This window comes from Phalaenopsis equestris, unplaced genomic scaffold (assembly GCF_001263595.1).
Source record: "Phalaenopsis equestris unplaced genomic scaffold, ASM126359v1 Scaffold233139, whole genome shotgun sequence".
Taxonomy (NCBI): Eukaryota; Viridiplantae; Streptophyta; class Magnoliopsida; order Asparagales; family Orchidaceae; genus Phalaenopsis; species Phalaenopsis equestris.
Window position 1 is genome coordinate 184660 of NW_018251092.1, and position 15897 is coordinate 200556.

General features: G+C 36.1%; 1 protein-coding gene across 1 annotated transcript in view; it reads right to left on the minus strand.

The window, feature by feature from the left end:
* LOC110038574 (dipeptidyl aminopeptidase BI) overlaps window positions 1–15897 on the minus strand; it is a 101177-nt gene that overhangs the window by 4684 nt on the left and 80596 nt on the right. The window contains exons 7-9 of the mRNA XM_020743448.1: window positions 14795–15201; window positions 14011–14227; window positions 3492–3682 (exon numbers count right to left, since the gene is read on the minus strand). Coding sequence (XP_020599107.1) covers window positions 3492–3682; window positions 14011–14227; window positions 14795–15201 — 815 coding nt within the window. The remainder of the gene's footprint in view (window positions 1–3491; window positions 3683–14010; window positions 14228–14794; window positions 15202–15897) is intronic.

Sequence of the window (15897 nt, forward strand, 5' to 3'; positions counted from 1 at the left end):
CACATAAATATATATAATATATTATTATATAAATAATATATGTAATATATTGTTATATAAAAGTTATATAATTTTTTTTTTTATTTTGAGCTAAAACGAGCCGAACACGAGCGAACAAAGAGTTGTTCGTGTTTGGCTCGTATACTTAACAAACGAGCCAAACACGAGCTGTTCGCAAACAAAGAGCTTTTTTGATAGCCCTAATTCTAAGTGAGAATTTAAGTACTCAACATCGATTATTAGTTCTAGATTTTAAGATAAAGAGTTGTAAGATAAATCGTACTAGGAATCATTGTCATAAAATTAGATGACGACACCTAAAAGATGCAAATAAAATTAATTTTATGAATAAATTTCAAGATTTTAAGATTTGAGATGTTCATAAAGACAAATTCTATGTGAGATAAAATAATAAATACTATTAAATAAGTGACAAACGTTATACGTGGAGAATCAAAAAGGAAAAATTGTATAAATAAAATAGGTGGTGATGAAATAATAGTGTGCAAGAAAATATAAAATATAAGTTGTGTTATAAGAATTGGTTTATACTGAGAAAAATATAAGGTGGTCAAGAGGGAGTGTAAGAAAACAGTTTGTGACGCTAATAATCCTAGTTTTAGTGATATTTATAATATATTAAATATTAAAAAGGGTGCAATATCTATATATATAAAGTTACTTTCTTAGAATAAGATGTTCAACATAAGTGGGTGAACTATTTTGATAAATTTTTAAATAAAGTTTCTGAAAATATGATGTTTCATAGTGATCTTAAATATTGTTAATAGTAATAAAATGTTTTATTTTTTCAGTCGCATTAGTAAAAAAGAAGTGAATGAGGTTTTAAAGAAAGCCAAGGGGGGAAATCAGTAGGACCTAATGATATCCCAATTAAAGTGTGAAAATATTTAAGAGAATTAGGGGTTTCTAGTCTTACTAAACTCTTTAATATTATTTCAAAAACTAAAAAGATGTCTGAGGAATGGAGGAAGAGTATTTTGGTCCCCATTTTTAAGAATAAAGGGAACGCACAAGAGTGCGCAAATTATAGAGGAATTAAGTTGATGTGTCATACTTCAAATTTATGGGAAAGGGTAATTGAACATGAGTTGAGACATATTGCGAAGTTCTCATAATGAGTTTGAATTTATGACGGGCATGTCTACTATGGAAGTTATATATTTATTGAGAGGTTTGATGGAGAAGTACAAAGAGAATAATGAAAATCTACACATCATTTTTATTGATTTAGAAAAAGCTTACAATAAGATCACAAGAGAAGTCCTTTGGAGAGTTTTAGAGAAGAAAGATGTTGATATGACTTATAATTAAGTCATTAAAGGTATGTATATTGGAACAATTGTGTTCAAACAAAAGAAAGATTGAACAAGTATTTTCCTATTTCAGTTAGATTACATCAAGGACTGGCTTTAAACTCATATTTTTTTATTAAACATTTAAAGGAGGACGTACTTTGGTGTATGCTTTTCGCTGATCACATCTTTTTTGTAGATAAAATAGAGAAAGAGTTCAGAAAAAACTTGAATTATGAAGATCTAAATTGAATTCCAAAGCCTTCGTTTGAGTAGACCTAAAACTGAACATATGGAATATAATTTTAGTAGTAGTAGCTCTGGTGGCAAAGTTGTAACTATGGATGATCAAATCATCAAAAGATGTGAATGTTTTACATATCACGAGCCTATTGTTTAAAGTGATGGTGATATAGATGAGGATGTTAATAGTATAATTTAACTTGGTTGGTTGAAGTGGAGGAATGCGTCAGGCCTATTGTGTGATAGAAAAATACCGCTTAAACTTAAAAAAAAAATTTATAAGATGGTGGAGAGCTCTGCAATGCTCTATGGTGCAGAATGTTAGCCTTAAAAGATAAGCATAAAACAAAGTTCTCTATGGTGCAAAATGTTGTCCTTTAAAAGAGAAGCATAAAACAAAGTTATGTATTTCTGAGATGAGAATGCTTAGGTGGATGAGTGGCTTGACACTAGAGACAAAATGTGAAATAAATACATCTGTGATAGGGCTGGTGTAGCTCCAGTGACACACAATATTAGAGAGAGACGTCTTAGATGATTTAGTCACATTAATCGTCGACCATCTGATGATCCGATTAGGAGTAGAAGTTTTAGATTTAGCTTATGTTAAAGGCAGAGGTACACCTAAAAAGACAAAGGCATATTATATAAAAAAATGATCTTAATTTATTAGAATTAAATTAAAATATTACACTCAATAGGACACAACGGAGAAAAAGGATTCATATAGCCGGCCCCGCTTAGTGGGATAAAGGCTTGTTGTTGTTGTTGTTTTTGAAATAAACTATTTTTTATATGCAACTTATTCATGTTTTTAGAAGTTTCTAATATTAAAATTGTCATACTTAAAGCATTCCAAGAAATGTGAACACATTGATAAATTTATACATTTCTATAAGAAAAAAAAAAGATTTCAAGGCAATGCAAGGTCTTTAAAAGTCAAACCAATCTTATAAATTCATTCAATAAATAAATATCGATGAGACTCAAAATGAGATGGATGTATCAGAAGAAAATCTTAGCTTTTTTACCATCTATTATAATCTTTATTTTTTTATGGACAATTTCTTGCATGTTTTTTAGACCTTCAATTTCTCGTTGCTAACATATTAAAATGACAAAGCTTTCCATTTGAATTTTAACAGTTTTCAATTACCATCTAGTAAATAATTGTTTTGAAATTAAGCTTTGACTTTCTAGTGTGAGTTGCATACTTATTCGTCAGTTGACTGCATCCAAATCCACATAACATAATAGAAATGCATTAGAAATCTTAGACCAGAATGTCCAAAAAGATTCTTGAATGTATTTTATGAGCAACAATGAGCACCATAAATGTTCAGGATAAATTAAATTTATATTTAATCTTACAAATTTGTTTCATATTCGAAAAAAATTCTTGCTTAATTTAAGCCTTGCTAAAATATTGATCCTTTCTGTGCACAATTTCATTCATTTACATAACTTTCATAAAATTTAATTTCATGTCACTAATTTCTGCAAAAATTCAATTTACATTCACTTGATATAGTTTCCAACCGATTTGAAATTTCATTCAGTAAATCTTTTCTACATGAGATTAATAGTTTGCTTTATCTCGAAAATTGAATGTTCGTTCATCACTTGACTGCAGACAAACATAGGTTGCATGATAGATTTACATTAGAAATCATACATCAAAAGAGCATCTTAAATCAAAAAAACTTCTAGCTTTCCTCTTGAAATTTCATTTAAGTGGCATGGAATAGTGAAATGTGTAATCTATTATGGTAACTACAGACATCTCAAAATGAACACCAATAATCACCACGCATGTAGATTAAAAACTAAATTAAAATATAAGATCAAATAATTTCCATGAAAAGCTTCCTCTAAGGTAAACATATAAAAGCAATAACAAAGAAATCTACTAAAAAGATTAAACTAATATACCTTGTATTAAAAGATGATGTCACCATCACAGATGGATAAACAGTGTCCTTCTTGATATTTTCATAAGGAGAATATTTTCTAATAGCAAGAAAATCTTCAGGGTCCAAAGGGCATCCAAACTCCTCATAATCAATTGGGTTGAGCGGCAAAATAGGATAGAGAAGAGTGTTGACTGCATCCAGGAAAGGAGCCTACATATGGACATGAAGCAAATAAATTGAGCATGTTAAAACAAATAATTAAAGTTTGGGATGCAAGTTACAATCCAAAACATGTGACATAATTGATTAAGATATGATTATTTTTAAAAATACTCAAACCACCTAATATTTGTTTCAATGTTTTTAAAAGCATGCTAATTTGTTTTTAAATATAAAAAAAATAGGTAAAAAACCCACTAATACCAGAGTTAAGCCGAACAACAATAGAAAAATAAATATTATTGCTGAATTCAAATTGGAAATTACAACCGACTCACAAGAAACTGAAATTGCAACAATTGACAACATAAACCCAAGCTAGGGCTAGATCCGGGGGTGGTGGTGGTGATCGGGGAAGGTTTGGGCCTCCTTAGAGGTAGCAAAGGGTGGTTAGAGAGTGTGATAGTGGGGCGGCAACGAAAGTGGAATGTGGTGAGCTGTGGCGACGTTGTAAAACGGCTTGACAACGGTAGCGCATAAATGCAACGAAGTAGCAGGGCTGTGACAACAATACAGGATGACTGGAAAGGCTGGAGGAAGGTGTTGAAATGGCTGCACAATGGTAGAAAGCAAAGCGGGGGGTTTATGGGGATGCGTCAGCAAGGCAGAAGGATGAGAGGAGTGGAGGATGGTGTCGGAATGGCTGGAACAATGATGGAAGCAATAGAGAGGGCTGGAACATCAATGGAAGCAATAGGGAGGGGTCGAATCATAGCGGTAGCAGAGAGGAAATGATAGAGGCAGCGGCGGGGATGCAAAAGAATGATGGACTACAAGACAACTGTCCCAGGTGGAAACAGTGAAGAAAGGCAGCCGAAATTGAAAATCATTAGTGAAAAAAGCAAATAGGCGATGTTCAGGGGCAATTGCAGCAATGGAGCCCGGTTTGGAGCAACATGGGGCAGAAAAGAAAGGTGATATGGAAGAAAATCACCACCTGGAGATCAAGATACAGCCGAAGCATCACCTAGAATCCTAGGATACAACCTCGAAGAGAAGAAGATATGTGACTGTCTCGATACAAAACACACGAAATACTAACCGTAAAACATCATAAAAACAAATATATAGCAATAGGATAACTAAATGTGGCCCAAATGGACCGACCAACATGAAAGACATGTGAATACATGGATCGGTTCGGTCCAAATGTGAGCTTTAAGGTCATGTGAGCATTTTGTGAGCCAACTTGAAAGAAAAAATGGGGGTGTTGCTCTTCTCAGACTTCTCACTCTAAGTATGATTTTCTTGGCCAAACTTCTCAATTATATTAGGTATGTTTCTATCGATGTCTCCAACTGTGGGTGGCTATCTGAATGGTGGTGAGTGTCAACTCTATTTTTGTTGTCTTTCCACCTTCAATGTCAAAGTCAAAACATCACTAAAAGACCAATTACGTTGTAGCTAAACCACATTGCCGATGGCAGACTTCAAGCCTTTCAAGTACCTAGCTATCGTCTGCTACTCTGGCTCTGTCATATCACATTTTAGCTTAAGCTACATAAACTCCGATGTATACTCCACTAATAGGTTCCTCTGATGTAGGGCCTAAAAAAAAAATCACGACGGTAGCGTGGGAGTAGGTAATTCCGCTGCAATTCTCTCTTCATCCTTTCCTAGGCAGTAATCATGCTCCATTGCTCTCTATTTCTCTCCCTTTGTAGGTTCTCCTGCCACAACGAGACGCTCCTCTTCAACTTGATAGCAGCAAACTTTACTCATATTAAAAAATCCTCTCAGCGGTCTGCAACTACTCTATCAAATCATCTAGATTCATTTTTCTTTCAAAATTTGGTATGTCCACTATCATACTTGAGCCTTTGTATCCTCTAACAGACACTTCATCTATGTATCCTCCAACGAACACTTCATCTCTATATCCTCCAACAGGCATTCATCTCTGTATCATCTAATAGACACTTCATTTCTATATCTTCTAACACACTTCATCTCTTGGTTTCCTTTAATAATGTATCCCAAAGCATAATGATTTGTGTTCTTCTCCACTGGAATTGTCCCAGCGGAAAGGAATCAGTTATTCCTCATCTCTCCCCTATTCAGATCTCAATATCTCGCCTGTCGGTGACTTCTCCAATGATCATTTCCTCAATTTCATTGAGTTGTTGTAGCACTCGGTGGAGCTATTGCTGCAACTCTTCCATGGTAAACTCTTAATCAGGATCTGGCAATTGCTTCCATAAAAGGACGATTAGGGTTTGGCGATGTGCAGGCGGAAGGTGTGTAGAGGTGATGTAGGATGAAAAATAAAATTTTTGAGTAGACATAAGGTTGGCTAATTGTGGATGCTAGGAGCCCTAGTATAGGATTAGTAGCATGCTAGCTCTGATATCAAAGATACTGGAGTTAACCCAAACAACAATAAGCAGAATAAGATCATTATTGAGTTCAAATAAGAAATTATAACTGGCTCATGAAAAGCTGAAATTACAACAATTGACAACATAACAAGAGCTAGAACTAGATTGGGGGTGGTGCTGGTGGCTGACGAAAGTGTGGGCCCCCCTAACAAAGGGTGGTTAGAGAGTGAGATAGTGGGTTGCAGTAAAAAAGGAATGTGGTGGGCTCTGGGAGCGAAGTAGGATGGCTGGACAATGGTAGTGCAACAAGGCAACAGAGTAGCAAGGTTGCAACAACGAGGCAGGATGGATGGAAAGGCTAGAGGAATGTGTTGGGATGGCTGAAAAACAGTAGACAACAAGCCGAGGGGTCTATGGGGTTGTTGCAGCGAGGTAGAAGGTTGAGAAGAGGTGGAGGGCGCTGAAACAGCTGGAGCAACGATGGCAACAGGGAGGGTTGAAATCGTAGCAGTAGAAAAGAGAGAAACACTGAGGCAGCGACAGCGAGGACGGGAAGTCGGTATTACAAAACTGCAGTGAAAACAACAAATAGGTGATGTTTGGGGGGCGACTGCAGCAGTTGAGGCTGGAAAGGAGTGACATGGGGCGGCTGCGAAAAAAAAATAGGAAAGATAATCACCAATTGGAGACCAAGATACAGTCAGAGCACCAAAAGAAATTTTAGGATATAGACCTCGAGGAGAAAAAGAGACGATGGTGGTTATCCCAATACAAAACACACGAAAAACTAATCCTAAAACATCAGAAAAACAAATATATAGAAATATGATAACTAGGAGTGGCCCAAAGGGGCTAGCAACTCCACAGAAAAACAAATAACTGGACCGGTTCAGTCCAGGCATGAGTGGGCTCCCACTTTCCCATTGTGGGAAATCCCGTGTGTGCCGAACACGCCCCGCACACACACTAAACAAACATGTTTTTAAAAATAAAATAGAAAAAAAAAACAAAAAAAAAACTTAGAAACAAATGCCAAAAATATAAAACAAAATTAATCCAAAACAAGCCCTTAACATCATAATGCATGACTGAAATTTTTTAGAATCCAAGTTAAATAGCAATAGCATAGTTGAAAAAAAAAGGTTTTTTCATGAATTTAGTAGGAGGAGCTTGTAGTTATAGTAGGAGAAAGGAAACAAAATGAACCACCAAATAAACATGAAACAAGTAAAAATAACTAAATTGGCATCTAGTGAGTGTTAACAACAGGTTTATTTACAGTCATGATTGGACATCCAACACAAACAACATTTTGGACTTTTTCATTAATTTTCCTCGCATGTGGGCGGAGATTAAAAGCATTCATTGGTAACATGAAAATGGATCCTACGATTCATACAAAATGATGGATGTTCTCAAATTCCGTTTTGGAGTCAGATAAACGACTGGAATGGAGTCTGCGACTTTTTGGCATCACAGATAGAGGAGTGTGGCAATCTGGAGTCAGATAAATGGAGTCTGCGACCTTCTGGAGTCACAAACAGGCTGTTGTGGTCACCTGGAGTCACAGTAGGGGCGGATGTGATCTTCTGGAGTTGCTGACAAGGGAGTGGTGGCAACCTGGAGTCAGAGGAACGGAGGTTGCAATTTCTGGAGTCGCAGACAAGCTGCTGCAGTCACCTGGAGTCGGGGGGAAGGACGATTGTGGTCTTCTGGAGTCGAGAGAAAACGAAGAAACGACGAAGATAATCACCACGGATGAGTTATAGTCGGAACATCTTCTCGTCATCGGATACAACCCACAGGGGAATACATCGACGGTTGACTAATACTTCAGAAACAAATCAAACAACTAGTTGACCTAAGCAAACACCACACCAATATATAATAGGGATTAGTAACTAGATTGGGTAATGATTAGAATAAGAAAGAAACGATAACGGAAAAAATAAAAAAGGCATGGAGTAGAATAAGAGAGAAATAGAAAAGAAAAAGGAAGATAGTAGGAAAAGGAAAGGGAGAGTTGGACGGTGTTTCCCGCCCCTTCTTTAGGGTCAACCGATCCAGCAGAGCTAAACCGAAATTTTATGGGGTTGGCTCATCCGGCCCATTTAGCCCTGTGTCAATCTCCCATGGTTGAAGGAACTTCAACTCCATTTGTCGAAGCTTCTGATTCTTCAAAGTACGGTGTCAGGTCCACGATATTGAATGTGGCTGAAACGTTGTAGTCTCCTGAAAGTCCAAACTTGTATGCATTATCATTCAGTTTCCGAAGTATCTTGAAAGAACTATCTGCTCTAAGCTTAAGGTTCCTGAATGATCCCACCATAAATCTATCCTTCCTTGGCCGAATCGACGTGAGGTTTCCTTGGAACGTCACCTTTTTCCTAGACTTTTAGTCGCTTGTGCTTGATATCTGTCGTACTTCTGTGGTACTAAGCAATTTCCTTGTCAACCTCTTTGTAGAGCTTCTGAATCTCGTGGACCTGCTCCATAGCATCTTTACTAACCTCTAACATCAATAATCGTGGTACCAACTCAAGTGGTCTGAGCGGATTGCGTCCATATATAATTTCGAACGATGTGCATCTTGCAATATAACTTACAAATCTATTGTAGGCGAACTTGGCTTGAGCTAGAATGAGATCCCACCATTTGATACTTTCCCACAAAGCATCTCAAAAGGTTTCCTAGAATCTTGTTAAATACCTCAGTATGACCGTCTATTTGTAGATGAGCTGCTGAACTGAATTGGAGTTTGGTGTTTAGCTTCTGCCACAAAATCCTCCAAGAACTGAACAGATTGCTGGAAGGTAGCCAACGAGACAACAGTTGATGGGAGGAGCCAGACAGACTACCTAGAAGATGGCCGGCGAGAGAGGCAGCTGCTGAGAGGAGTCGAGCAGGCCTCCAGAAGGTCGAGATTCCTCATCACTGATGTCTTCAATGTGGAACGGGGTTAGATCTTTGTCCATGTCGTCCCATTGACTCTCTTGATAGCAGTCAGAGGTAATTTCACCTTGGTTCCATCATCCATATCTACTAATCTCTATTGCAAAAAACGGATCTCCCATTATATTTCCCCCAGGTAGGATCTGGTAGGTATCTCCTCAGGGGCATGGTTGAAGGTATGGGACCTGCGAAAAAAAAGGTTAAAGAGACAAAAGAAAGAATGAAAAGATAGGAAGAAAAAAGAAAAAAAAAAGAGGGAAGGAAAAGAAAGAAAATGGAGAAAAAAAATTGACAGACTCTAAGGAACCCTATATAAGGATTAGAGTTAGGCTAGTTCTGATGTCAAATGATACCAAAGTTAACTCAACCAAAAACGACAAAAAAAAATTTATTACGTAAAAGATAACTTCAAAAAATTCAAAACTTTACCAATAATAGAAACAAGACTAGCAAAAGACGAAAGAAGGCCGGGGGCGTCGAGGTCGAGGCAAGTGCTGGCCAGCGGGTAGAAGAGGTGACAGCTGGTGGTGGTGGCATCGAAGAGAGCAACAGTTACGAGTGGTTGTTAGAGTGTATTGCAAGCAACCGATAGGCGACTGGGACGGGCTAGACAGACTGCTAGAAGGTAACCGACGAGACAACAGTTGTTGGGAGGAGCCGGACAGGCTACTGGAAGGTGGCCGACTAGACGGGCGACTGCTGAGAAAAGTCGAACGGGCCTCCATAAGGTGCTGGAGGAACAAACGACGGTTGGGAGTTTGTGACTTTCTGGATTTGCAGACAAGGGAGTGTATAGAGTCAGAGGAATGGAGTATTCAACCTTCTAAAGTCGCAGATAGACCATTGCGGTCACCTGGAGCCGTGAGAGGGTAGCGGCGATTTTCTGGAATCACATACAGAGGAGTGGCGGGAACTTCGAGTCGGAGGAATGGAGGCTATAACTTTTTGGAGTCACAAATAGGCCGCTGCAGTCACCTGGAGTCTCTAGAAAGGCGACTTTGGTCTGTTGGAGCCATAGGCAAAAGTCGGTGTCTTAGGACAACCGAGAGACAGTGGAGATAATCACCACCTAGGACGAGTTATAATTAGAACAACTTCTCGCCATCGGATACAACCCTCAGAGGGGAAAACGTTGATAGCAAACTCTGAATTAAAAAACAAATCAACTACTACATGATCTAAGCAAACACCACACCTAAATATAATAAGGATTAGTACCAAGATTAGTTAATGTTAGAATAAGAAATAGTAAAAAAAAAGAAATATAAAAGGCATGGAGTAGAATAGGAGAGAGATAGAAAAGGAAAAGGGGGATAGGAAGAAAAGGGAAGGGGAGAGCTGAGCGGTAATTCCTGCCCCTTTCTAAGGGTTGGCCAGTCCAGCAAGGCTGGACTGAAATTTTATGGGGTTGGCTCAGTCAGCCCCATTTAGCCCTATGTCATGGTTTGTCCCACCTTGGTAGGTGATGCTCATTAAATTTCGGTTGTTTATCACCCTTTATAAGTGAAACTTTTAAAATCATAGAAGATGAAATAAATAGACAAAATCACTAATCACTTAAACATGAATCATCATCTGATTAATAAATTTGAACACCACCTAATCATCAAATTTAAGTTGTTCGATACCATAACCAATTTAACACACTTGATGTTGTGATTGTCACTCCCTAATCAAAAGACCCCCCCCCCCCCCCTCCTTTTTTTTTTTTTTTGTTTTTTTTTCCTTTTTGTGTGGTGTGATGTGATGTAATTATGTGATGTTTGTTATGATATGATATTTCTTGTGATGTTTGTTATGATATCATATCTATTGTGATGAGATGCCATCATTAGTTGCCCTTGAGCAACTAGAATAAAAAAAGTCTTCTTACAGATGGCCATGTATGAAAAGGGGTAATTAAAATTATTAAAAATATATTTATTTCGCATGCAGGTAAGATTATGCTAAGCTAAGCCCTAAGTAAGAATGTTCAATAGAAGATAACTTGGCACCAATCTATGTCGAATTTTGTGTGGCATGATTGATTGCTTATAATTTCTCTATTGATAACATCTATTTCGTAGGGGTGACTTTGTAACTTCTGATTTTAACTATGAATTTTTTAATCTAGGAAAGCCATGGCAGGAGGCTAAATGATGATTCTACGAGAAAACGTTGAAGATCTCATACACCAAATTCATCATTAGGATAAACCTATAATTTTTTCACTAATTAGTATGTATGGAAAAGTTCAATAAACCTATAATTTTTTTTTAAAGTGATGTTTGCTTTAAAAACGTATGATAGTTTGTTAACCTATTTGTGCAAAAGCTTGAATTACTGTCATCGTTAGGCTCTTATAATGCTAAAAATTTTATTTTCACAATTAAAAGAACTAATTGACCTAAAAGCAATTTAGAAAAAATTTCAACCAAAAATTATTATTATATGGCTTCTAAAGCCACTTTTTAAAAATAATTAATCTCTAGCCTCTTCAATGAACCCTAGTGTGCAGTAAATGTTTAGTTAACTTGTCTTATTCATTAAAGATGTACTCTATTAAGTACGTAAAAACATCAGACTGACACGCACAAATGCATAGCCTAATGAATCAACAAAGAAGATTTACATTCTTTTTATACCTCACTTATGTCCAGATAACTAAATCAAAAAAGTCTTTCATATGCATATCATGTTCATTCATGGTCAGACCTCCTTTCTTCAACAACAAGGTTGTAAGTTTCAATTTTTATATACCACATATGCCCTATCATGTTTTTACATAGAAAGCGGGCATCATAATTTTATGCAATTAGTTAAGTCTAGATGATTCTTCCCAGGTAGGATTGTAAATCCAGTAATGGGCATTCTTAGTCTATGTTGGGGCTAAGTTATAAGTCTCATCGCTGGATCTGTATTAGTCTAGGTCGTGGGTTATACTCAGTTAGTATGCTTGATCATCTTTAAATCTAGGTTCGAGCCTGAAATTGAGCTTATAATTCATCTACCATCAATAGACAAGCTTTAATTCAATATGTACATATCTACGTCACACGATGACATCCCTTCACCTGTATAGCTATGTGTATAATATGCTTGCTTATACTGATCTATGTACGCTTGGTTGTTTTATATCATGCATATTGAATAACCACTTGAGCCTCTTTTTCATTAGAGTGTGCATTCTAACTTAGAAAACCTAGTATGTCAAATTCCAAAGGTAGCATTTGGATCAGGATGCGGATCCTACTTGTAGACTATGATCGATAGCATCTGGATCGTGTAACTGGATCCTATTTGTGGGATATGATCGATAGTATTTGTATCTTGTAACTGAAAGCGGATACTTCTTGTGGCTATGATTCAAATTTCTTGACGACAATGATAAAGGATTTCTTGTTTTTCTTTGCTCAAAGCTTTTCTTTGCTCAAATCATGTTATGGTTCAGGAGTTGTCTCCGAGACTTCGACATTCTCAGTTTTGGGACTTTCAGCTTCGGCACTCACGGCTTGAGGACTACTGGTCCCGACAAAATTTCTTGTTGGCAATTTGATGCTTTTTGATCAGTCAGCATCAATTTGAGAGGGGATTTCAATCAGGAAAGACGAGAATCAGACAGTTAAATTAAGAGTTTTCTATAATTAGGAGCTTCCTTTTTTAAATTATTTCCAATATTTTTATTTTGATTAATTACTTTTTAGTTGCATATTTAGATTAGAAATATGTAATATTAAGTTACCTAAAATAGATTACACAAGATATTTTGTACCTAAAATAGATCGTAAGATTATTATTTAATGGAATGAAAGCAAACGGAAAAGGCATCGAGCCTATTCATAATTCAGTCTATTTTTCTCAAAACTTTGACACCCATTCCATCTTTCCATTCAAATTCCTAAAATCTAATTATCTTATTCTATTCTAAATTATGCTAGAATAATGTCAAGTATTTGTCAAGTATGTACTATACAAGTGGCAACCCAGCTTATGCACAACATGCAGCAAGAAGCTTATTGTTGAAGAAGCATGACTGATTGTAAAGACAAGACAGTCGATTGCCTAACTAGTCAATAGCAATCAAAGCATTATAAGGCAAGTGTTTCATGGAGTCATGGCGTATAGAATGGCACATGTTGATTTTAAATTACAAAAAGTAATAAAAAATATTAATAATTAATTTTTAATTCAATAATATAAAATAAAATATCTCAAAAGTTAGGAAAAAATAGTTACAACATATAAATAAAGTCTATGCTTGATTTAATATAAAAGCTGTATTATGAAAGATAATCATACAGAATCATGACACATACAAAATTATATTTGCAAGAAAAAGAAAAAAGAAAAAAGAAAAAAACTATTATGGCTACAACAATGCTTAATCCCATAAAAAATATCAAAGTTCGAAAGTTATGCTCAAAACTAAAGAAATTGTTTATTTGTAATTTCCACAATAAAAAAAAACAGAATTGCCTATTGAGAGTCGCCATCAACATCATGAACAAAAATAGCCTCAGTACTTCCACTATTATCTCCCAAAATACAATGCTCTTCATTTTCATGCTCGTCTGTAAAAATCTACTAGACTTATACGAATACTGTTACTTTTAGAGCAATCTCAAATATTATAATTCCTTTCATAGACGCTAGTACTCACATCATTACTCCATGTGGATTTTTGTTTACCAAAGACTAATTCATACAATTCATCTTACTTATTATCCATTTTCTTTGCTATGCCATTCAAAAAAATTGAGTTAATAATAGTGTGATGTTTGTATCTCTAACCCCGCTATTATACTTCATAAAAACCAAAAAAGCTCATGCAAGAATAAGTAAGAAAATCAATAAAAAAATCAACAAAATATAATGCACATAGTCGGTGTTATTATGCCTTTGTGCATGTCACTGTCAATAGTGCAAAAGGTGAGCCTAGTCATACTATGATGTTATAGTTAATTTTATATTGTGCTATTGACATGTACATAACTACTTATGGGGCATTTGATACAATAATAAGAAAGCATATTGCAAGTAATAATATTGAGAATCAAGGATTGCCTGCACCTTCAAAATTGCAGCTCGAAATAAGTCTGGACGGGCATTGATAGCTGCAGCAATTAGTAGACCACCAGCGCTATATCCCCACCCAGCAAGCTTATTTTTGTGAATAATACCTTTTTCTATAAGAAACTCTGAGCATGAAATGTAATCCATGATAGAATTTTGTTTCTTTAAACGCATGCCATCCTGATGCCACTTTCTACCGCCACCACCACCACCTCTAAAGCCATGGAAGTTTATTAGACAACAAAACAAATGAAAGGAAAAAGAACATAACATTCAACACAAAGGAAAAACGAAAAGATTAAATCACAATGTAGGAGAGTATACGAAAGAAGCAAGGAATTATCCTTTTATTACCAAAAACACCAGAAAAAATAGAACTTGCGTTGAATGTTCTTGCCTTGTTTAGATATCCTTGATTATTTATTGCCCAACATAAATTGTTGTTTCTTCAACATAGTTCGGTAAACTGTCTTTTAAATAGCTTGTTTATAACTAACTGAACAAAATTCAGAATAAACAAGAGAAGATGACAATTCATAACTAGGAAAAATTGAAAAAGTACTAGTAATTAAAAAACCAAGGAAAACATTTTTTTTCATTCAATAGTTAAAATAATATTCAAACCGTTAAATTTACAATAAAAGATCCTCTGTCAAGAAACAAAATCAAAATTAATTTTTGATCGAGTACCAATTGACACACAGGTATATAAATGTAAGCTTCAAAATGCCCTAATGTCCTGCATGAACATATTTTAAGAAGCTAAGAGGCTTCAAATTACCTAACATCAGCGTATGCAACCACCCAACCACGATCAAGAAGACTCTTTAACTCACTTCTCCAACGCTTATCTAACAACTCGCCATAAGCCCCATGTCCATGAAGTAATCCAGGACCACCCTCTTGTTTGAGTCTCCGAGAATACACTACTGTCAGTGGAACCATAACACCATCCTCAGATGGAACATCATAGTACTCGCAAGCATAAAATTCATTCAGCTCATTCCATGTCCCACTTGAACAGTCAGCATCATCTGCAACATTAAAGCTCACTGAGGTCTGAGGTTTCACACTTCCTAAAGAAGCAAAACCATATAATGTTTTTGATCTCTCAAGAAGCACATTTTGTTGTTGGATTATGTTCCATTTTCCATTTAATAAGTTGTAGTCAACTACAGCATCAGGCATCTGCTCAAGTTCACAAAAAGTACACTCCATTATGTTAATTAAAGACGACGAGTTTATCATATAATACTCAAGTTCGGATATGGAAATAAATAAATAAATAAGGGCTTGTTTGGAATCACCTACATTCTTAGCTTTTAGTTTTTTATTTTCTTTTAATTTAAAAATTATTTGTTTTGCATATTTTTGTTTTCAAAAACAAATTAGTATGTCTTTAAAAAAACTTCAAACATCTTAAAGTTATTTTTAGTGTTTTTAAAAATAAATAAATATGTTACAACACATTAAACATGTTTTATTCGAATCAGGTGGTGTAGGCAGTGACGGAAAGATGAGAAACTACAGGGAAAGCAGGAGGGCTTATTGACCTGGGTGGCAGCAGCAAGAGATTGGGATGGGAGCGCCAGAAACAGTAAGGATAGGTTGTCCCGTGTCACAACAATGAGGGAAAACAACAGCCGGTGAGTTTCTAGAGGTGGTAGCAAGTATGGGAGGGTGGATGGGAAGGCTGGGGACTGCTGGACAACAGCAACACCATGCTGTTTAGGCGGCGGCAGCAACAGAGGGAAGTGGGGAAGTAAAGTAGGAAGTTTGATGAAGGGTGGAGGAAAGGATAGCCATTATCTTGGGAGCGAGAAATAGCCCAAGCACCACTTGTACTTTTGGATGCAACCCTTGGAGGAAAAACAGATATGTCGG